At 33.5% G+C, this 25,214-nt stretch overlaps 2 protein-coding genes across 3 annotated transcripts; both read left to right on the forward strand.

Moving 5' to 3' along the window:
* The first annotated feature begins 306 nt into the window (after positions 1-306).
* Positions 307-5,273, forward strand: LOC140058282 (adhesion G-protein coupled receptor G2-like). The gene is made up of 6 exons (XM_072103847.1): positions 307-801; positions 1,167-1,322; positions 2,536-2,645; positions 3,036-3,298; positions 4,015-4,081; positions 4,475-5,273. Exons 1-6 carry the CDS (start codon positions 307-309, stop codon positions 4,950-4,952), a joined length of 1,569 nt encoding a protein of 522 aa, XP_071959948.1. The 3' UTR covers positions 4,953-5,273.
* A 2,165-nt stretch (positions 5,274-7,438) lies between these two features.
* Positions 7,439-24,979, forward strand: LOC140059215 (adhesion G-protein coupled receptor G7-like). 2 transcript variants are annotated; one of them, XM_072105078.1, is made up of 18 exons: positions 7,439-7,599; positions 10,781-10,811; positions 11,798-12,247; positions 13,574-13,678; positions 14,110-14,220; positions 14,573-14,683; positions 14,922-15,026; positions 15,720-15,830; positions 16,507-16,620; positions 17,143-17,256; positions 17,727-17,845; positions 18,630-18,776; positions 19,338-19,829; positions 20,392-20,547; positions 21,235-21,383; positions 21,759-22,021; positions 22,629-22,695; positions 23,387-24,979. In XM_072105078.1, exons 1-18 carry the CDS (start codon positions 7,546-7,548, stop codon positions 23,949-23,951), a joined length of 3,264 nt encoding a protein of 1,087 aa, XP_071961179.1. In that variant the 5' UTR covers positions 7,439-7,545; the 3' UTR covers positions 23,952-24,979. The 2 variants fall into 2 exon arrangements, with proteins under 2 accessions (XP_071961179.1, XP_071961180.1); XM_072105079.1 differs by lacking the exon at positions 14,573-14,683 and having other exon boundaries at positions 7,440-7,599.
* Positions 24,980-25,214: the final 235 nt, after the last annotated feature.

The following is a 25,214-nucleotide window of genomic DNA, read 5'->3' on the forward strand; positions in this document are numbered from 1 at the left end:
GTCATTTCAGCTTCAATAGAGGCTGTCATGGTTGATGGACTTGTCACACCTATAAAATTGGCTTTTTTACCACGGCATGTAAGTAACTAAGTAGAACTATTTCATGTAGAAAGCATTTATATAAGACTGAGACTAGGTTATGTACACTATAGAGTCACATAATAGAAAATCGAAAAGATTCTTCTCAAAAAATTTCATCTGGTTTCAAATGGATATTTAAAAAATAAATGTCAACGTCATTTGCGTGACCAAGGCTATTGAAAGTAGCTGAAACGTAGCAAGTTAGTACTTATTACGAATTTATCAATGAGAGAAACAGCATCGTCTTTTGTGACGTCATTAGAAAGACAACTTGCGACAGTGGCAGCAGCAGGCATGAACTTCACCAGTGTACAACCACATGTCGGCGTGGTGACTTTGGCAGTAAGCCCAGATTCTCTGGTAAACGGGCTAGCTTATGTAGCTTTGTCTGATGGCGATTCACTCAAAAACATTTTGGAATCAGACGATGTAGACATATATTATGAGAATGTTCGTTCCTTTAATAATGTAGGAGCTTCAATCATTCTTCCGCATGAGATCGCCTTACTTAGTCAGGCTCAACTGGGCATAGATGAGATCCGATTATATTTTACGGTTTACCAGAATAGTTCTTTATTTATTTCGAAGAACTTGGTTATCAAGAAGTCTGGAGAAGGTTTTAAGCGCCATGTTGGCAGTCAGGTCATTTCAGCTTCAATAGAGGCTGTCATGGTTGATGGACTTGTCACACCTATAAAATTGGCTTTTTTACCACGGCATGTAAGTAACTAAGTAGAACTATTTCATGTAGAAAGCATTTATATAAGACTGAGACTAGGTTATGTACACTATAGAGTCACATAATAGAAAATCGAAAAGATTCTTCTCAAAAAATTTCATCTGGTTTCAAATGGATATTTAAAAAATAAATGTCAACGTCATTTGCGTGACCAAGGCTATTGAAAGTAGCTGAAACGTAGCAAGTTAGTACTTGTCAACTGGTTTAAAAAAAAAGTTGACATTTATTTTTTAAGAAAAGTTTCTGTAAAAATATCTGGTTGAGTTCAAAGATATTTCGACATTCCATTTTTTTGTGTTAATATTTATTCATTTACATAATAATATTGTTGTTTTTATTATTGTAGGAAATTATCAATAACAATACAGAATGTGTTTTCTGGGATTTTTCACTCGATGATGGAGTAGGTGATTGGTCAAGCGAAGGATGTGAGTTAAATGAAACAACAGATGGTCGTGTTGTATGCTTATGTGCCCATCTTACCAACTTTGCCATTCTTGTCGTAAGTCATTTTTTTAATCTTTTTTAGTTTTTGTTAATGGCATTTGTTACAACCGCTAATGTAGAAAACGCTAGCTAATTTTGAAACAACCTAGTAGAACAATCCACCGCTAATATAGACACAGACACATCTGCTGTCGGCTGTTTTTGGCAATTTGTAAGATTTAATTTGTTTAGCTAGATACCCTCATCACTGAAAAAACCTGTGAGTTATGTACTGGCTGGTCTATGCACCTTAAATTGCTGGTAAACGGAAGCAGTGATGTGGGTTCGATTGGTCTTATTTTTTATTCGTTTTTTTTTCAAATTAATCAATTGTATTTAGGTTTAAGGTTAATTTTTTTAATGGTTTTTCACAAGCGCCTTGAGCACTTTAGTGAATATGTGCGCTGTATAAATCTTGTTATTATTATTATTATTATTATTAAAACCTCCATCTAATGTAGTGTTTCTATATTAGCTGGATGTTTTACTACATTCTACATTAGCGTTGGATTGCTCTACATAAACGGTTGTTTCGACATTAGCTGGCATTTTCTACAGCGGTTGTAACAGCATTCTTTAACTTTAAAAATGTCATTAGGGTTGGTGAACTAAATACGCCGACTTCTTTCCAAAATACGTCAACGCTAAACTATTAAAACAAATACGCGAATTGTCCATAATACATCAATTTAATATTACTATTTTCCATGCTGTTTTTATAACTGGTTGTTTAGGCCTATTTTGATAGGTAAACTGGTCTGGTATATTGCTCTATCGTAAATTTTACAGACTTGATTACATTATTAATGTATTAGCCATATTTACGACTGAAGTTAAGTTAGACATACCTACTGTATGAGAATTTTAACGTATTGCTGTACTAGCTGTGAGTACTGTTTACACCCCAATAAATTAAAATTAATTGAAACACAGTGTTGTTAATGTGTTTTGCATAACCAAACTAAATTCATCATTTTGGCTTTATGCGCATTCTTATTATTTGTTACATACATGTTGAAACGGTGCTCATATTCGTAACATGACCTCATAATCGCGTCGAGCATACCTTATTGGCGAAAGTTCTGTATTTTTTAGTTGTATGAAAAAATGTCTCCGAGCGTGATTCGAAATGAGCACTGTTTCAATAATTTGACAGTATGATTTATCTAAATAATATACAGTGCTACGCAACACAATTGATTTACATATATCTAATATTATGTTTACAGGACTATTATGAACCCAAAGAGTACAATGCCTTATCTATTATCAGTCTTATTGGATGCATCGTTTCTGTTGTCAGTTTGGTGGCAACAATTGCTACATACCTGTACTTTAAGTAAGTAAAAAACAGTATAAAATAATTAGAAAGAACACAATAAATTACAATATTCCAATAACATTGACATTTTTAACTCAACATAAACATAGGCTTATGTGGGGTTAAACCAGCTCAATATAATGCATAGAAAATACAATTTTAAAATTTTAACCAACTTAACCTTTCATTCTTTCTAAAAATAAGATTTCATAAAATTAACGTACCTTTCTATTATGATTAAGCCTATACTGCTCTCTTTTGTAATTATGAACATGTAATAAGTTTCTTTGTGGCACTGTGTAGAAATATAACGATATAAACAGTGCCTCCTATAGACGATGTGTCATAATGCCATAGAGTATAATACACTATGTCGGCTATGGTACTAACATAAATTATTTTTTGCAGACAATTTCGAAGTAAACGTCCACATAAAATCCTCATCAACCTGTCGCTATCTTTGCTTCTTCTCTATCTCGTGTTTGCAATTGGCATCGAGCAGACAGGTTCTAGAAATGGATGCATCGCTGTGGCAGCGTTGATTCATTACTTTGGATTGGCCTCTGTTTTCTGGATGACAATCGAAGCTGTAAACATGTACCTAATGTTCGTCAAAGTCATTCACAGTGAAATTAGATATTTTATGCTCAAAGTTTGTGTAGCAGGTTACGGTAAATATATTACATTATTGCCCATAGGCCTACCCAACAGTGAGTGTATTAGTTGACGCAGACGCAACGCAATGACGAAGACGCAACGCAAGCGATGCATTGAGTTCGAATATTCCAATCCATTTTAATTGATCAAATCACTTTACGTCCTTGTGTTGAATCTCTATTATAGAATAAGCAAAAATCGATAAACATTCGTTTTCAGTGGCAACAAATAATTCTAATATTTTGCAGGAAAAAGGATTTGTTGTAGTTGTTTGTTTGTGACGTACTTTTCTTTTTACTTTCGGGAACGAATCATTCCATGAGAGATAGGCCTACTAATAACCTGTATTTTCGTGCGACAAATGTTATAAAAGGCACCATCCTGGTCTGTGTTAGTTTTCATGTCTGTTCCATCACTCTCGGTACATTTTTATTCAAGTGTTTCTATGCTAATGACCTTCTGTTTTCACGACACGCCATGAGCTTATGATGGCGCTAGTTACAATCAGTTACGCATGATTAAATACTGATAAATGACGTAATGACTCAACAACTACACAGCTGTTTGATTCGAAAATTTATTTTGAGCACGGTCAGAAATATAATATAATTTACGTTAGAAAATAAATTTAGTGACGTGTTGTTGTTTAATCACGATATCTTCTTTTCTTAAATCTGATATAATTTATAGCCTAGAACTAATTTAATGTATCCTTAACAATTGTTTTCAGGAATTCCTTTGATAATTGTTGCTGTTTGTCTTGGAATTAATGCTGATGACTACGCGGCTGAAGATTAGTAAGTAACAGATCAGTTTCAAAGCGTTTGTTGATAAAGTTATAAATTAAGCATTTAAAAACTGAGAGTAAAAAATAGCCTAGGTAGCTAAGAAAACCGTGTTTTATATTGAGTATAAAGTCTATTTTTCTTCATGTATTTAAATGAAGGCGGAGGGGTTGACCCCTCTCTTGATTTTAATATGTATCTTCTGTAAACTATTTTCAACGTCGTATTGTCCTAATTATTTGTAACTATTTCGTAAAAACTATATAAAATACCATGGATTAAGGAATAACAAACTGAAACTTATCCAAAGCTTGTTGTTTTTTTCAAGAAAATAAATAATGTATTTTTATGGTAAGATAAAAGACATCGTCTGGTCATATTTTTAAAATTATTCCTTTTTTTCAGTTGTTTTATTTCTTCAGGGAATATTCGGAACTTTGGCTTCATTTTGATCATTGGTGTTCTTATGATGTTCAATTACGTGGTGTTCATTTTAGTAATGCGTACTTTGATTTGCCGACGAAAGATTGGCAACAAAGTTGAGAAAAAAGAGGAAGTGATTAAACACCTCCAGAATGCTTTCGCAGTTTCTGTCCTTCTAGGCCTAACATGGGTGTTTGGATTCCTTGCAATTAATGAAGATTCGATCTCTCGCGACGTGTTTCAGTGGCTGTTCTCTCTGTTTAACTCACTGCAAGGGCTCTTTATTTTCCTTTTCTTCTGCGTACGCCAGAAAGATATTCGCGACGCGTGGAAGTCATGCTACAAAGAAAGTGACAACAGCAAGAAATCGAAGGTTAAAAATGGTATGAGCACAGGCAGCAACAATGTCAAAAATGAAAGCGTTGAAATGACATGTGGAGATACTAAACTTAGTATTTAAGTCAAATCAAATTTGCATAGGCCTACATAAATATAGTTTGGTTGTATACTGCTACAATATATACTTACTCGATTGTACCTTCCTATTAGGCCCATATTCATAGTTTATAGTTCATTTTATTTGTCAAAAAAGAAATTCATGTTGACATACAATTGATCTAAATTAGTTGAAGGTTAGTAATACGTCAGAAAATGAATATTTGAAAAATACAACAGAGCTTCAATTTCAATTTATTTTCCACATACAACTACTAGTAAATGGAGGATGTATATTTTAAGATCTGTACAGAGCATAGATCTTTAAGCTAATTAGCAACCTTAGACAATAATATATGTTTATATTGGAAAATAAAAACTGAAACTGAAACTGAATAATAATAATTACAATAAACATAAAAGCAGTTTATAAGTAAATAAGTAAAAGTAAAAAAAAAAATAAGGCAGTATACAAAAAAAATTTAAAAATGATTAATAAATAATAAATAAGCAGTTAAACCTATGACAAACTTTACATTTGACTTACAATACAATTTGTCATAATATATTTTTTAACATTTTAATCGTTTTAACTCGATTGAATCATGTCTGATTGAGTGAATATAAGATAGTTTTTATTATACAGTTTATATAACCTGGAAATAGCATTGCTATTAGTATTTGGAATAACCAGACGCACTGTAACAAAAATGTAAACATATAAAGTAAAAAAAATATGCAACCAGCACGGTCATATTTCGTGCATCTTTTTACATTAGTAAGGTAAAATTGCGCCTTATCTTATCTCAAAATTTACACCACATGTTGTGTAAATTGTAAAGTCTGAACAGCACATCGATTTACCTGACCTGACCTAGGTTGGTCTTCGATATCGTCGCAAATCGAATTCCCTCTTTATGTCATTCATACCATAGTTCTTTCAAAATTTGAGCATATACTCAGATATTATAATATTTTTTTTTAAGTTGCAAATATATACCATAGCCAGTGAAAATTGTATACCCAGGCTAGATTAGCATATCACCCAGATAAAGTACAATCAACTCAGCCGTCATGTATTTGTCAGTGTTTTTTACTAGAGTATCTCATTAAATTTTATTACGTTTTATGAAATGTGTATGTTGATGTATTACGGTACATAACTGCATTAATCGGATCGGAATCCATGGCTTTGTCAGAGTGCATTTATAGTTTTTATTTTGTAACATTTCATGAGGGGTCCCCAACTTAAGTACAAAAAGAAATATCGCTACCGGGTATTGATCAAAGCGTTATAGTTTGAAAGTAGACATTCGCTACTCACTTTGAAGACGTGGCCCGTATCCCATACGGGGTAATTTACTGTCCCAGGACGCGAGGCCCATTGTATACGTACGGGTTGACTTTTTGATCACTGAATTGTAATTTTTGAGCATTTTACCTTTGACCTAGGTAAAAAATGCAATTTTTCGGAAGGTCAAAATATTTCCCATAACAATAAAATCAACAATTGCAGAAAGTTACAGTCATAAAAATGTATTTTGCATTTTTCCTAAACCTATTAAAAATAATCTCATTTAGCCTCAGAGTTGAGGTGAGAACCTCGCGTCTTCAAAGGGTAAGCCACCTGAAAATACTGATAATGCGTGCACCGGTCGAGAGTTCCATTTGAAAGTCTGGACCACTAAATCCAATTTTAGCTTTCGTAGAAATCTATTTATATATATATTTTTTGGAAGAATAATAAAACAAACTTTTAATAAATAAACGGTTACATTCAATCGAAAACCATTGACTTATAGACAATTTGACTTACGGAGTTTTTTGTTTTTTTGTTTTTCAAAGAAAAATATATTTGTTTTCGATCCAATTTTTGAATAACTATTAAATAACATGAAATTAACATTTTCAAATTATTTTGTTCAAGGTGCACTATATCTTTAAATACTAATTTTTATGTCCTTTTTAAATGTTTGTTTTTGCTTGTTTGTTTGTTTTTATTAGTAATTTGTTTTGTTTGTTATTTGTTTGTTTTTTCTGCGAGGGGGGGGGGGGGGGATTCATGTATGCAAGACAAGAAACGTTGTTTCTTAAGCCGGTTTTCCAGTAGGCGAATGTGTTCGCCCGAATCAAAAGTGCGCGCATGCGTATTACACTTTTTATCTACTTTTTGTGACGTGAAAAATGCGCAACCAATCACAACTCAAGAATGTTCGATTCGCGATTTCTTCAGTAATGGAAAATGTAAGACGTGGTCTGTAATAATGTTTAAATCAAATGTGTTATCACTATATGCCATTATTGAAATTAGTAAATGTTCTTAAAATAAAAGAACAAAACGGTGTCCAATAGGGTGTTTTTCCTTAAAGGTTCCCTAAATTGACCAAATCGTACCATCTCGGCATCATCATTATGACTTGCGTTCCTCCGCCTACCTATATCATCATGGGTGAAATTAAACTCAGGCGGAAGTGGTGTAGTCTTACCACATTGGTAGCTGACCTCTGTGTACCCATTTCAAAACACAGCAAGTCTCAATTTATGTCAGTTACCACCTTGAATTCAAGTAGAAGAGAGTTTTTTTTTAGCATACAGTCTACGGGCTAATTTGTTTAAGTATGGAAACGTATAATGCATGTAAAAGTTACAACATTATAATCGGACTTTTTTTGGTAAGTATTGTTATTGTTCTTTTAGTTGTAATGTGTCGATTATTATAGCATATGGATAGAGATACTTGTGAAGGTGAACACACAGCATTAAATACTGTAAAAACATAGGATAGGCCAATAGAATATGGGACGATGATTACAGTTTGAAATGTGATGAATACTGTATTAATGATACAGTTACAGTACATCACACAACGGATGAGGTTGTATTTAAGATAGGTTGATACTGATCTATCTATTAACAATTATGCATTTCTATGTGTGAGATTGTATGCCTTGTTGTATGTTATGTTGAAGGTTTGGGTTTGGGTGCGTCAAGAAAATATCGTCGTATTATTTGGCATCGTGTCGCATCAGCAAGGCATTTCACTTAACCTGTCCTTGACCCAGTCCTACCAAAACATTTTAATTTGTAAAATAAATGCTATTGAAATATCGTTTTAAGCTACGTTCGCACCAAGTCTGCATAAATCTCTGTCTACACTATCAAACTTTATATGAATGTGATGTACGTATCCATATATGGACATGATGATGTCATACCACTACCATATTTGGGCATATCACTACCATATTTGTGGCCACATCACCATTTACATTTGTATTAGTAGCTAAGACTACGTACGTTTGTTAATGTAATGTCTGTTAAATTTAAATATCGGTTTTTACAAACAGATTGTCTTAAAGCGCCTAAATTTTAGAATGAATTACTTACAATGAGAAATTACTACTAGCGTTCACACCATGTCCGCCTCCACATAACAATACAGATTACATCATAAAAAAATGTTTTAATTCAATAAAATTAAAACAGATAAAATGGCTATAAATGAAATACTGTTAAAAGTTGGACAAATTGGAAAATAAACAGGCAGATATTTATAAATCATATCAATTAAAATGAATAAAAAAAGAAACGGGTTAATTAAATGGATGTTCGAGGTAGAAAAGTAGAAAACTGAATACATAAAATACAGTAGGGAAGGTGGCCTACATAAAATCCTTTGTAGCAGACACCGATAGGATATAATACGACAAAATCATAATTAATATTAACTGAATTCTGTCATATGACGACACGAGGTGCAATAAAACTATCCTTTATTAAATAAATACTTCCTTCTCCCGTAATAGCTAACGATTAAAACACTTCCGTTATTACCCAGTTACCCATATCGGACACGAGTTATGTGTTTGTTGTGTCTATAAACTGTTATTAGGAAAATATAGCATACTAGGCCTAAACGATTTACTAAAATTAGTAAACTGGGGTTTTTTTAGTCTACAGCTCACTATGTCGGTCGGTCGGTTGGTCGGTGAACACTAACTTGAACACTCGATATGGCCTTTTTTAAAGAACATTTACTGTATGTTGTTGCAGTTTCTATATACCAGGTACGCGTGCACCACGTCATGTTAGTAGTACTAAGTAGAATTGATATGAAAAAGAAACAGTTTACTTGAAAACAAAATTGTTGTGATGGCGACTCAATATTATAAATTATCAATATATTCATTACACGTTTAATGTGTTGTAAGTTAATTATACAATATTCATGATAGGCGTAAAATGTTCTTATTAATTTCACATCACAATGTTTTTTAACCTAAAAGTGAACAACATCTTTGACAAAAGTTTCTTATAGCTAGTACAGTTACATGAATAGGGGTCGTCATAACATACATTTCCCCTATTTTGTTAAAAAGAAATGTTTCCACTTTCTATTAAAATAGAGGTGTTCCAGAGAGCTGTATCTGAATTTTACATTTTTTTTTTTTTCATAAACACTTTTTTTCTTCTTGGATAGAATGCACGTATTAAACTTAAACTCACTAAATTGTTACCACAATAAAATTAGTCATTGTTTTCTATATTACGAAATACGTCTTGTATTACAGTTTTGTCTGAGTTTATGTTCTTAATGTCAAGTTATGATTTATGGACATTTTCTATGATCTCTGATTGGCTGGATAAATACAGGTCCGCATTCCAATGTAGTTGGTCTCCCTGGATACACCTCTTGCAATGATGACGTATTAAAATAAATCGTAATCTATCAATCGTACAGGTGGCAATGATAATAGTTTGAGTCACGTAAACACAAACGCCAAAATAATATATTTTTTAAAATATTATCATTTTAAATAATTTTTTTAAAGTAAAGTTTAAACTACAAACGTTATGTCGTGTTTTCATAATTCTAATATTAATGACAAATAAAAACAATTCACTGAGAAAGTGTAGGCCCATAGCATTTGGAGTTCAAATTTATAAATCGGGTGTAATTTACATCTCTATATTAAAATATAATATACAGTATAACATTAACCCCCAACTCTGTTTATTGGCGAAAAAAATGTAATTTTAAACCAATTTCAAGTTGCATAGTCATTATGTATTCATAATTAATAGTATAGTGCCCGTCCATTAGACATGGAACTTCTATACTAACTTCTAGGTATTATACAATTTTGTTTATTATTATTATTATACGTTGTTTTTATTATTATTATTGTTATTAGTATTAACTGGTGGTTAAAAATGTGTCTTAAACTAAAGGCCAAATTCTTCATTGTGTGTGTCGTGTTGGATGAGTGAGATAGAGAGATGTTTTAGACATTACGTTCACTAGCCATTTGAATTGTTAATTTAGACAGGTTACGTATGAAATAGCCCTTTGACCTGGTAGTTTATAGGCTTACAGGAAGCAGGAACATTTTCCTCTCTGAATGAGTATGTGTGAGTAGGCGTACGAAACGACCCTTATGCATACATGTTGAAAGATTTCTTCCTCCATACAAAGAAAGTTCTGTTCGTCCACATGTTTAAACAACCACACATAATGGATACAACATGACACAACATTCAATGTCCCTTTCATGTATCCGTTCATTTTCCCACTGAAAAATTAATACGATTTGTATTTGTTCTTGATTTTACAATTATTAAACGAACAGGAGTTTAAACTTTTGAATTTTCTACTAGAAATTCATTTTACAGTACATGTTTTACATCAATAAATACATTTTTTAGCCCTAAAATAAATGTTTTAACACCCGAAGACATAGCAATATTGCTTGTCAAACTACATAATGTTAATCGTGAAAGTTGATTATCAAAATCACTTCACTTTTAAAAGACTGTTAATAATTTGTGTATTTTTTTAAACTTTATTTTCAGGTGTTTTTATATCAAGTTAGACCTACACACGGTAAGAATAATGCAGTACAATATGGTTAGGTATAATTATATAAATTAACTCCTTATTATAGGCCCTATCATTTTAAGTAAATACGGAGATACATAGTTTCACACACTACCGTACCTCCTCTCTCAATAGGTAAGGTAAGAGTGTTCACTTATAAAGAAATCATTCATAGTGTGTATTGGTGACATAGACATTAAAGGCCTGCGACTAAATGGGTAAAAAACAACCCCATAGGACACGATTTGAACATGTTAGCAACCTGATCTGGTAAATAGACATCCTTGGGATTATAAAAAAACATATACAAAAAAATATACATCAGGGGTGCATGGGAACCCCATTTACTAACCTAGACTAAAAACTTAAATTAACGAGAGTAGAAATATGACGAGGTATCGAGGGACATTTTCATTGGAAACAACTACTGATCAACCTGAAGGCAGCAGTGTTTTTCAATTTTATTTTTTGGTATACCATTTGATATATGCATAGATTGGCTATTTAATAAGTCGGTACAGTATTTTGTAGGCCTCCTACAGCTTTTGGTTATAATATATGCTACACTGGAAAAACGCTTCCTGGTGCGTATGACGTTTAACATATTTTCGCTAACTGCCGTTATTTTAATACTTATCGACTCCGGTTAAATATTAAAGTGTACTACTATTATTGTTTGATATTAACACAGATGACTAGAAGACTTAGATCTACGAAGGTTTTTTTACTTATGAACTATATTTTCTGCCACTTATGTTGTCTATAAGCGCTGTGTCTTTGTCGACCTGTCAATCGGTTAGAAAGGTTAAAAAGATGACGACCCAGTGGCGTAAACCCAGAGGGGGAGGAAAAGGCGCCTCTGGTTTAATATACAATTTTATATATTTTAATTAAGTAATACGACATATGAGAATCTCACCTATTCTGATTGTAATGTCCACTAGTGTATGTATTTTTTTTAACAACACTAATAGTTTTTTTGTCTTCTGTAGGTTGCGATGGTCTTGTTTACAATACGACTTGCATTAAGTTGAAAATTAATAATCCCATTATCGACTTTAGAGAATACAGATCTTGGGACCAATCAAATGAAGACGCCCACAATAGAAATGTTCAGCTAGTAAGCATACAGACATTGGACAAATTTATGGAAATTAAAAACTATATACAAAATACGACCAATCAAAAGACTTTTTATATAGGATTATCTCGAGAGCCAGACTTAGATAGAACTGTAGTTGGTAACTGGAGATGGGCCTCGAACGATTCATTGACGCTGTGGGACAAGTGGAAATCGGGTGGTGGTGAACCAAATGTTCGAAACACATTATGTGCAGGAGTAATTTGGCAAGATGATACGTTTCTTGATCTTGAGTGTGATAATCTATCTGCTGCAGAAATAGGACTTACGTATATTTACGAATACCCTATAGTTCCACAACGTAAGTTAACACGAAGGATATTATCGTTATCGTGTACTGTAAAGCCCTACATTTTCGCGATTTTACATTTGCAACTATTTCGCGACCTTTTATTTTCGCGATTTGAGTTTCTTGTGTAATTTGTTGAACCAAATTGGCGAATGTATTTCGCCTCCGCGATGAACGTCAAACAACTATTGAATAGCGTCAGTAAAATTACAGAACACGCGATTGTAAATTTAGGGATGTAAATAAATAAACGTTTTGGCTACACAGCGGGCGAGGCACGTGTTTAATAGGCTGTCAGATAGTGAACACCCCCATATTTAATGTACTCTACCAAATGATTGTTTCTACAACAACAACAGCAACTAATGAACGTGACGCCGGCCGGGTGGATCTCTGGAGAGCATGCATCATGGCGATGGTATTTTTGCCGTTTGCTACCACAAACTACGCACGTAGAATACTTTGTGGTTAAGCTGGTTCCCACTAGGACGCAATGCAAGGACGTAAACGCAATGTAAACGTGTTGACCAATGACAAGCGACAGTTTAAATAATCCATCGCTTGTGATTGGTCAACTCACTTACTTTGCGTTACGCCCTTGTGTTGCGTCTCTAGTGGGAACGAAGCATTTTGTTAATTGTAATACATTCGTGAAACTCGTAGTTAGTGGGCAAGAAAAAGAAAATATAAAACGGAATTATTTCTAATGCATGTTTGAGAAATTAAATATAGAAACTCACGCCAAAGATTTATTAAACCTTTAATTATGATGTTATTTTAATTACTATATTGTATTATAATTATACTATGTTTTTATATTAATTTATTATTAATTATGATTATTAATAATTATTAATTTTACCTTATTTATTTGATATAAACTTAAAGAAATGTCATACCGTATTATTTGGGAAAGCTGAGCTCGATAGGCATGTAGTTACCTTTTCTCTACATCATTTGTATACCATTATTTATTTTGTTTTCAGAATGTATATATTTTGAATGAATAAAAGAAATTAAATTGTAGCTTTTCGATGACCTAGGCTTAGTTATTTACTGGCATTTTATGGGCCGATTAAAGCTAACTCACCTGGGTAAATAACTAAGATAATGATATAATAAATTGATCGTAGTCGCCGCCTGGGGCCTAGATATGTGTAGAAAGTAAAGAAGCATCAACAATATCAGTTGTAACAAATTGAAAGCTTTCAATATATAAAAATTACGGTAGTCGAAATGGGGTTGGCCTAACAGATGTACCGTTTCAGTAGCCTCATCAAACTTCAATTCAGTAATAACAGAGTTTATTTTTGAATTCTGTTTTTTGTTCTCTTTCAGCAATCAATTTTTGTGAACGTATAAACTGTAACAATGGCTCTTGTTTAGCTAATGGGTCATGTGACTGTTCAATTGGTTACACAGGTGAATTCTGTAATAAAACTGGTGAGTATTGTTTTGTTTTGTTAGAACATCTTTTACACTAATCTTGTAGGCCTAGTAGATATGTTTCTGTACAACGTTCATTTTGTGTAAAAACATCGGCTTATAGATTGCCGGATTTTCGATTATATTTTGATCGGTTTATCGGTTGAAGGGTCTTGAATTACAGTATATCAATTGTAGAGTTGTATTTATCGATTAATTTAAACTGCTCAGTAGCAGGTGTTTACATGTAACCAATTGGTCACCTAACCTACTCAACGATTTGCAAAATAGTATCGTTGATGTTATCGTCTATATGTATATGTGTAAACAGTCCTTTATTCTTCGATATTTCTTGAATTTTATAATTTTGTTTTAAATAGTAATAGTCCATAATGTAAAACCAACTGTTGCTATTGATGATTAATGGTTGATGCTGTCTTTGGTTTCAGAAAAATATTTGTGTGCTAATTTAAATTGTAACAATGGTTCTTGTCTGGCTAATGGTACATGCCAATGTACACCTGGGTTCAAAGGTCAATTCTGTAACATTACTAGTGATGGTGAGTATTTTCAATTAGTTTGTCGATTTGCACTATTCAACATACATTAGAAGATCTCTGGTTAGTTTATAATGTTAATGTTTTAATTCAGTACCCAATTGTAAACCATATTGGCATTTTTATAGTTGAATGTGATGTCCACAAATTGATCAACAATGCATTGAGAACCATTAGTAGGCCGATTGCAATAGAACCTTTTTTTGCAACACATCGTCCGTATATGTAAACAGGCATTTATTCATCGATATTTGTTGAATTTTATGATTTTTTTTTTAAATATAAGTCATAGTCAATAATGTAAAACCAACTGTTGATATTGATGATTAATGGTTGATGCTGTCTTTGGTTTCAGAAAAAGATTTGTGTGCTAATTTAAATTGTAACAATGGTTCTTGTCTGGCTAATGCTACATGCCAATGTACACCTGGGTTCAAAGGTCAATTCTGTAACATTACAAGTGATGGTGAGTATTTTCAACTTAAAATTGAATAAGGTCGATATGTTCAGGACATCCTTATTAAGGGAACACTTCGTTGGTATTTGAAGGTAGTGGTGTTTCTCTGTATTATTGATCAATTAAGGGCATTTATCATGAAGTAAAGTACGATCATTTTTTAAACCCATGGCTCAATTGCTTATAACGATTTTAACAATTAATTGTTTTAGCATAACTTGATTGTTTTTAATGCTTCTGTTTTTAGAAAATTATTGTGAAAATGTAAATTGTAACAACGGTTCTTGTCTGACTAATGGTACATGCGACTGTTCATTTGGGTTCGAAGGTGAATTCTGTAATATTTCTATTGGTGAGTATTTTTCTGAAATGGTATTCATTTTGTTTTGTAATCTTCTGACATTATAATACATTTTTATTTGAATGTGTTGCATTAAAAAAATGTTAGTTCCGATTAAAAAATAATCAATCGGGTTCTAATTTCATGGTATTAAAATCACACTACACTAATCATATATATGTAGTTTTGCTTTTCAAAATTACTGGTCCAAAATCTAAAATGAAAAGTTAAAACGTGCTATAGACAATTTTATTATATTGGCTTTTTGTATGTCAAGTTTGATTTTTGCTACTTCTGCTTTCTCCGATTTCATAAATAGAAAATACTGTGCCAAAAGATAAAAGAAAAGTTAGAATGCGCTATTGAGAAGTCAATCATGCATGTTAATGGTTATTGTTACTTGAAAAAATAGAATTTTTCCAAGTGTATATTATGTTTGTTTTTTAGCACGATAACGTCTACAATGTTTCAATGTTTAAGTTATCATTCTGAATTTGTCGGTGTAGGTATATACCTACAGAACATGCCTATTTAAATTCAAGAAAATCGGTTCATTAATAACTTCACCAATAAAAAAAAGAGAAAAATATGTATTCTTTAACATGGGCCGAAATATCAACATGCACCCTCTGTGGAAAAATGTTGCCAAGTACTTCACTCAGTTTCTGAGCGCTTTCATTTTACTATCGCTATCTTCGATTCCAGAAATAAACGGTTGTAACAATGTAAGTTGTAACAATGGTTTCTGTCGTGACGATGGTATGTGTGAATGTTCTTCTGGTTTCACGGGTGAATTCTGTAATATTACTGCTATTGGTAAGTATTATTTTGTTTTAATTTTTAACTTCTCATTTGGCAAAATAGAATGGTGTCAAGTATAGAGTATTAATTACTTTGTTTGTTGCACGATTAGCGCCTACAAGTTATCATTTTGAACTTGAATAAAATAGGTATACTTATAGGCCCCTACAGCAAGAAAAATTGAAATTTAAGAAAATCGGTTTAATAATAACTTTAAAAAAACAAAAAAAAAAGATTTGTATTCTTTTTTAACATGGTCCGAAATGCGCCCTTTTTGGCAATAGTCTGGCAAGTACTTCACTCGGTTTCTGAGTGCTTTCATTTAAATGCTATTTTGTAATGCATCTCAGTAAATATTGAAATTCTAACTGTGTTATGGTTATTAGTATAGATTAACAAATGTTGTATTGAATAAGTAATGAAAACAATTTGTCATACTTATGTAGGCAAACCGATGATACCGATGTATGTGACGTATGTGAGATTACACTTCACTGCGATCAATAATAGTCCATGATTTATAGGTCTATGGTTATCCACCAGTCAATTCAATTTGTGTCTGAAAACACAAGATCATGTATTATGCGTATAAAACGCCATATATGCCAAAATATTTATATTTCTACTAATTTCGGTTTAGAAACGAGACTAAGACGGCACCCATACCATTATTCCATGTTTCTTTTTTCAGAAAACATTTGCGAAACTATAAATTGTGAAAACAACGGAACTTGTTATGAGTTAAGAAATGGATCGTATTGGTGTGACTGTACATCTGGATTTCAAGGAGAATTGTGTGATGTTCGTAAGTAACCATTTGAATATGTTATATGTGGGGAATACACTACTTAAAATTGTTGTTTTGAGACCATTGGCCCCGAGTTCAAATGTTTTGACAATACAATAGTTTCAATAATCAGTTATAATTTACTTATGACGATTTATTATTTTGATTGGCGTTGTACTGTGTAGGACCATAGGCAAATATTCATGGTAGGACTCGCTCTATTATTTCCGTTAGTCTGATAGACTTTATGATGTTTATGTTAAGTTTGCTTACAGAGTTTAATTGATTTATATGTTTACCATTTATCTTAAATGTTTACTCTATTTGGGTTTCTGACTCAGACTATCATACAGAAACCCGAGTTTTCCCAGTTGTCTTAGCTGTAAATACCTTGTTTAAATACAAGGGAGGATAATGCGGCCTGGGAAGGACCTTGCCACCCTGCCACATAATACACAGGCGTCAGTATAAAGAGCGCCTAACAGTCCAGAATAAATACAGCACTCCATTGCATTAACCTTTCTTTCTTTATTATTATAGAATTTTGTACTGCTGATTCGGTATCGGTGGAGGGCATCACCTACTCTTTTTCTGACACACAATCAGGAGCAGTAGCAACCTCAATACAACTCTGTCCAGTATACTCTCAAAAGGGTACGCTTATTTACCATAACGTTTTTTTTCTATTGCTCTGCTGAAACTATGAAACAATGAAACGTAACATACATGTGTGTATATTTCGAACACAGTAGTTGCTACGACTTTCTAATTTCGACAATCATGGTATTGAAAATTGAAATTAGTAGCTATCGCAATGCCTAATCATAGTGCACTCTTGCGCAGATAATCGATAAAGCTTGGTTCCCACTAGGACGCAACCCAATGACGTGAGCGCAACTTAAGCGGAAACTGCGTAGCTTGTCCACATAATCTGCATCTATCCTGTGCGTGTTTCCGCTCAACCACCCGTCAGTTTTCTGTGTAAATGGTGGAAATAACTTAGGCCCGTATCAATGAAAGAGGACTAACTGTAGACTTTTTGTGTTATATGTTTTGTTTCCGTTTACCGTTTTACCACTCGTCTGTGTAAATTAGTCTTTAACCATCATTATGTTTTTGTTTAGCGAATCTACCAATGGCTAATAGGTCCTGTACCAATTACACTGATGGCATACGTTGGGGAGAGCTCATTTTTAATTGTGATATAGAAAATACCACAGAAAATCTCATGCATCTATCACAAGTAAGAAAACAAAATGAAATAAATAATTTAATCAAATAATAATTGAATTAAGATAAAATTATTCGAATGATAGAAGGTTCAGATTGACTAGTCCTTAGGCTATAGAAATCCATGTCAGACTTTCTTCGCTCAAACATAAATAAAAGTATAGTAAATATAAATATAACAGACAATACGATATAGATACTAAGGATAAACAATATCAAAGAGTTGTAAAGTCAACAAACACAAATAAACAATATTCGTAAAATTCCTTTTTATTTCATATGCATCTAACAGTAAACAACTTCCCACATAGAATGGATAAACTATAATTGATTGTGCTTAATATAGATGTCCCATGTCTTATGTCTAATTTCATTTGAGGCTCAAAGAGTGGAGTTAAAAGAATCGTGAGTTCAACCCTGACACTAGGTCAGAATTGAACCCTGGACTTTGGGATGGGATTGGACTGCAAGTACGTTAACCGCCAAGCAACAGCTCTACTGTTGCAGTGTACATATCAATTGCTACAAGCTAAATCTATATGTCTCCTTGCTTCTACTATTTACCCGGAGCAGCTCCAAAATGTGATTGTTCAGACCGACGTCTGAGCGAAATAATTATCGGTTAATCTATTTTTAAACTGCCCTTTTATATGGTAAAATAGTTTAAGACAAGAATTGCCAATCAGACACAAATAGCACCACTAATGGTATTAACATTTAATACAGAAATTGACATTTGGCCACAACTAACAGAACCACTTCCTCTCAAAGTAAATTTTCATTATGTGGTACTTTAGGTGGAGGTCACTGATGATAATATTGAGACTGTTGCAAATGCGCTCGAGACTTTGACGAGCAATGCCAGCAGTGATGGAGAGAACGTTGTTGTGCAGTCATCGCAAGTTCTTGAAAATATTGTCTCAATGAACTCTTCATCGAAATCAGTAAGAACTTTATATTTCTCTTTTAAAGTATGTATTTCGTAGAAACATCTTTATCATCAACAATTAAAAACAATAATGTTTCACTTATAAAAAAAACCCAAAATAAATTGTAAAAAAAAAACCCATTAACTTCCAGTAAATTTTACTATATTCTGCGTTAAATCACAGTGTTTTAGGTAAATAATTTTTTGTTCGATCCAATTTTCAATCAAAGTATATAACTATTACATGACATTAAAGTGGCATATTATAAAATACTTATAATAAAATAGTGTAAAACATCATCATTTAAAATGAAATGGATAGAGGAGATACAACGGCGGTAAATGTGAAAAAATGACACCTTTACAAACAAACAAAAATAGAGAAGAAAAGAAACCTTTTGGTCGTTGAAGAGAACTATAATAACCTGATATTTCGATCAATTATTAAATCATTAATTAAAGTAAAGTCTTTAATTAATGTAGTGGCCTAATAATTGGACATGTGTTTTGCAGAGTTGAACAGAGTATTCCAAACATTTGGACCTGAAGAAAGAAAATAATTTCAATTTCTTCTTAGGTTACAATCGCAGTAGTAAACAGCGTGAACAATATTTTAGAGATTGCAGACGAGGTGGTAGATACAGAAGAAACCCGACGAGCATCATCCAATACCATCATTTCACTAGAACACCAGTTGGAAACCGTAGCATCTGCGAATCTAGACATTACCCTAAGCCGCAAGAACGTTGCTGTGACAGTTGCGAGGGTGGATAAGAAAGAGGTCGCATCCAACGGCCTGGTGTACGCCTTAAAGACATCCGACCATCCTTCACTGGTGAGTTCTGTGGACATTCATGAAGTAGATACATCTCTAGAGCTGCCTTCTGAAGTTGTTGATGACAGGTCGGGGGTGAACATTTCTGTTGTATTTACTATCTATCAGCAACCGACGTTGTTCAAATCAAATCATGACCGAAAGGAACTCGCAACCAGAGTTATATCGGCTAAAATCCTTCATGAAGAGATACAAGACTTGGAAAATCCTGTCATTGGAATTTTTGAACCAACAGTAAGTTGCTTTATTTGTCGAAAGTTTCCATTTTATGTCATCAGAGAGATCAGGAGGTACACTTCCCGTAACTGTACCACTGAGTCTGCTGATAGCTAATACAAAGGTCATTATTTCACTCTCTGTGTATTATAATGCAACTTTACCGATATTCTAAATCATGTTTAAAAAGCCACCTCACAAGCATCACCTACTAGTATTAACTAAGTAAGGTGTTTGAAGATATTTGTTTTCTGATTTGCATTGCTGCTGTAACGATAATATAAATGATACACCCGATTATTTGCAGGCCCTTCTAATAAATACAAGGTTTCATGCAATAAGCAATATTTTGTACCAAATATTTTAATATGAGAATTTTTACTTTTATGAATCCTCTATCTGTATCTTTATGTTTGTATGTCGTCTGTATATTTTTGTATTGTTTCAAGAGGGCATCTTTAAAGTCAGCTGTACTGCTGTAGTAGCAAATCGGCTGTCATTTAAAATATTCATCCAACCGATTTGCTGAAGTAAAAAACATATGCACCGTTTCAACAATTTGTAATGCTATCATTTGCAGAGGGTGAATGGCTCTGACGCAGAATGTGTTTTCTGGGATTTTGATCTTGAAGATGGCATTGGTAATTGGTCAAGCGAAGGTTGCAATTATCAGAAGATCGTAGATGGTCGGGTCATATGTCATTGTAATCACCTGACTAATTTTGCTGTTTTGATGGTGAGCTTTGTACTTATATTCTTAAACATTACAGAACGCAAAAACATCATTACCAGCAGGCAGTTACATGTCATGCAATGCGTCATAACACCACGTGTGGTAGTTTATAGCAAATCAACAAGTACTGTATAATAACTTTTTGATATTATCAAAGAATTTATAACACAAGAATCTCCTGTTCGTCCGAAGCGCGTAACAATTTCGAAAGGCATTGTGGGATAGAATAGAGCTATGGGTGGCGCCATTGTGAGCCATGGAGTAGGGCGCCCGCATCAAATTAGAAAGTCAAAATCATAGAGGGGATCTGCTAATGCTCTAGGGGGGATAGAGTAATTGACTGAGGAGTAGGGCGCCCGCATCAAATTAGAAAGTCAAAATCATAGAGGGGATCTGCTAATACTCTAGGGGGGTAGAGTAATTGACTTCCTAGTTTGGAGGGGCGCTGCTCCATGCTGTGAAATGGCGTCGCCCAGTTTGACATTTTAACCCTGTACTTCCGATACTGTGTTTTGAATGCAAATTGAAGAACAGGAGATTCTTGTGTTATAAGTTCTTTGATATTATTCAATGAATATAGCATATTTTATTTGTATTTAATTTATTATTTCTTGTTGTGTAAAAATGCACAGTACCAGACATGTAATTTGTAAACTCGTGTCTAATTACTATTTTTCTTTTAACTGAAAGGATTTTCACGGTCAGCATGAACTAAATGAGGATCCACGGTACAAACTTATAGACATCATTAGCTTAGTCGGTTGCTGTGTGTCTATTGTTGCTTTGTTGCTAACCATCATCGTACAACTTAACGCCAAACGTAAAATACCACATTCCAGGTAAGAGTTTTTTAAAAATTAGGATGTTGTTAGTTTGTAGTTAGCCGAGTGACGGTGCACTTAATTTATGTTTATTCCTTGTTCTCTGACATTGTTGTGTGATGTCTTCCTAAATGATCATTGTTTACTCTTTTCTTCAAATAGTAATTATTAAACGGCTTCTCTTCTTTCTCTATTTAGAGAACAACACTTAATTCCTCCAAAGTTGGGCTTGATCAACTTATCAGAGTTATTAAGAGTTGTTGTTAGTTAGCGGAGTGAGTGCGTTTGATTTATTCCTGGTTCTCGGACATTGCTGTGATTTGTCTTCCCAACTGATCATTGTTTACTCTATTTATCAAAATATTAAACGGCTTTTCTTTTTTGTTTGTTTAGAGAACAACACTTAATTCGTCCTAAGTTGGTCCTGATCAACTTATCAGTGTCGCTATGTTTCCTCTACGTGGTCTTCGCCTTCGGAATCGAACTAACAAATGCACCAAACATCTGCATACTGATCGCTGTTCTAATGCATTATTTCACGATCTCCTCAATGTCCTGGATGACTGTTCAAGCTGTTAATATATACCTATCGTTGGTGAAGGTTTTCCCGACGTATATATCCAAGTTCAAACTAAAAGCTTATGCATTCGGCTGGGGTAAGTTTATAAGATTAATGATTTTTCCATTCGAATGTCAATCAACGTAAGTTAGTTGACTAATCACAAACGATGGATTATTCAAAAAGTCGCTTGTCATTGGTTCTCTCGCTTGCGCTGCGCTATTGTGCTGCGTCTTAGCTTGGTTCCCACTAGCGACGCAACGCAAGGAGGTACCGCAATGATTTGACCAACCACAAGCGATAGATTATTCGAACAGTGGCTTGTCATTGGTCAACTCGCTTGCGTTGCGTCTCTAGTGGGAACCACGCTTTAGTGAAAACCAAGCTTTTTGCAACACAAGAACGTAACGAAATGGAAGTGATGTTCTTCGATCACTTGCGTTGCATCTTTAGTGTGAACCAAGCTTTAGCAAATAGCCTACAATAGTTGTAGCATATTTTCTGTCGGACATTTATGTATATTTCCGTGTGTCTGTGACCTACTGCATTTACCTCAGAATAATGTGTTAACTGTTGTTTATCCAATGGCGGAGAAATTGCGCAACTTATTTCTTAATAATGCGACTGGATGTATATACAACACGATCCAATTTATAGCGTTATAATGACCAGTAATTGTATATAATATGTCTACTGTTTCACAGGGTTTCCAGTTGTTGCTATTGTGCTCTCTTTGTCCCTTGACACCGACAGTTATTATAATGAGAATTAGTAAGTAGGCCCTACTCTACATCACTGTTCTTTTTAGTACAAACTCTCCATTAACAGCAAACGAACCTGTTTTAGTTTTATCTGTGACATAAAACTAATAGAAGATGCATAAAAAAGGACTCACCAGTGTAGGCCTTTCAACATGGTTCCATAAGTTAGGCATAAAACAAAACTTGCGTTAGCTCCATATTCTGGTGGAGGAGTTGTTGGAGGCGTATGTTTAAATTAGAAAATTATGCGTATCATCTTTAGGGACCATGTCAAAAATGATTATACTGCAGTCTACAGTAACTACATTTTATGTAATATTTAACCTGATTATTCAATTATTTAAGCAATTCTTGCTTAGGTAATCATACACATAACAATGCTTATGTTCATTTAAATGTTCTGTTAGAAAAAAATTGCATAGTTACTGCAGTAACTGCAGTGGAAAACTTTTGACACAGTTCTTTCAGTATCAATCATCATTACCAACATCATTTTATAATAATTAAATATCATTAAATAAAGTCATTGATATATATATATATAGATAATTATATAGGCTATGCCAAGCATCTTTTAAAACAAAATACAATTCAGTTCACGTGTTAGGGAAACGTAGCAATCATAGGCCTACATTAAATATATTTAGTTTTAATTATACTGTATTGATACAGGTGGTAATGCTTTATTTTTCTCATTTTAGTTGCTTTATCAAGCCAGGCCCTGCATTGTACTACGGTAACATATCCGTAATTGCTGTTCTATTCTGGATAAACGCGATCATCTTTGCAATCGTCTTATACCGCATAGTCCTGCGTTCCCGTTCACCGATACAGAAAATTACTGAGCCAAAAAGCAGAGTACAAGTTGCTAAAGACCAGCTGTCTACCGCCGTCGGACTGTCCATCCTGCTCGGCCTCACGTGGGTCTTTGGCTTCGGTGACATACACAAAGCGCCAAATTCAAATTTGAAATTTACCATGCAACTGCTATTCTGTATATTCAATACTCTCCAAGGCGTGTTTATTTTCTTGTTCTACGCTGTACGCACGGGCGATTTTAAGAAGTGTATTTGCTCATTTTGTCCCGCTGGAGCATGTTGTACGACCCCAACTCGTGACTGTTTTCATGTTAGTTTTAGTAGCGATAGAAAAAAATCTGGTGGAAGTACTTTGGTTGAACAGACGATGTTTATGGTTAATACAGACAGCTTCACGTGGAAAGCACCCGGTAAGGACAATCGTTTATGGGACAGCAGCGTGTACTAGGCCTAGGCCGTAGGCTTAGCGCTAAAAATCACTTAATAGAATTGCATAGGTTACAAAGAGCGAATATACATGCGCAATTAAGTTGTATATAACGCCAAAGACGTGGCTCAGCGAATGGAGTAACAACACCATTGCCATTTCACACTCAAAGGTGTACGCTACGCCATCTTTACGCCGTACGTGTGAACTTACCACATATGTTTTTAATATGTCCGTCTGACCATGCGATAGTACACTGGCAGTGGGGCGACATCTTGAAGTCGTTCTTCGTTTGTTTTGATTCTATCCGATCTTTCTTATTGCATGAAATATATATTACAGTTGGTACGTCAATACTACGGAAACAATTACGAGACATTGCTGTTTGAAAACTGAAAGGATAATTTCAAACCAAAATTGTTGAAAAATGTTGAAAGAAGTCGAAATGACTTTTGAGAAGTTTCTCATTGCTGCTGAATACGGACTAAATGCTGAATATAAACAGATTTGCATAGATTCATTTGAAACATGAAATATTTCATATTTTAATATTGTAATATCAAACATCTTGTTTTATACTAAATATCCTTATAGGATTATATTGTAAATAATATATTTAAAACATTTTTTTAAAAGATTTATTTAGGCCTAGTATTAATTCTTAATAGCACTGTACCGAACTTGATCTGGCTGACTATCGCAAGTCATCTATCAGGAAGGAGTCTAGCTATATAAGTACTCAATATTGTAAATAATATATATAGCAATGAATTACATTGTTTAATGCTTAATTGTTGTGTCTGCTTAAACGCAAAAAAAGTGCTAAATTCGCTTGTATTTCTTATATTTTTTATTGCAAAAAATGAATGGCCAATATTGGGTATGTCACCATACCAACAAAATATAGCTAAAAGATGCATTGTATTACTTGAGATATATTATGCTAATACATATGCGTAATTTAAATGTGTATGACTTATTTTTCAATCGTTATTATATTTAAAAAAAGAATTGATGGATAGATTGAGCATATTCAAATAAATTGAAATACCAACTCATCATTTTCTCTCTTTTGTTATTTATTGCTAATTGTTAGTTTGCATATATTAACATAAAAAAAAGTGATTAATTTCAATGAATTACTAACAGTTGTTAAGAATATTATAATTAACGTTGAGTTATTAAAGTAAAGGAGGAATGTGTATGCCAAATGAATATAGGCCTAGGCCCAACTCTTTCTTGGTTGTTTTCCGTAATTTGTCGATAATTCGGGTTTATTCGGTG

Source organism: Antedon mediterranea, chromosome 9 (assembly GCF_964355755.1).
Source record: "Antedon mediterranea chromosome 9, ecAntMedi1.1, whole genome shotgun sequence".
Classification (NCBI taxonomy): Eukaryota; Metazoa; Echinodermata; class Crinoidea; order Comatulida; family Antedonidae; genus Antedon; species Antedon mediterranea.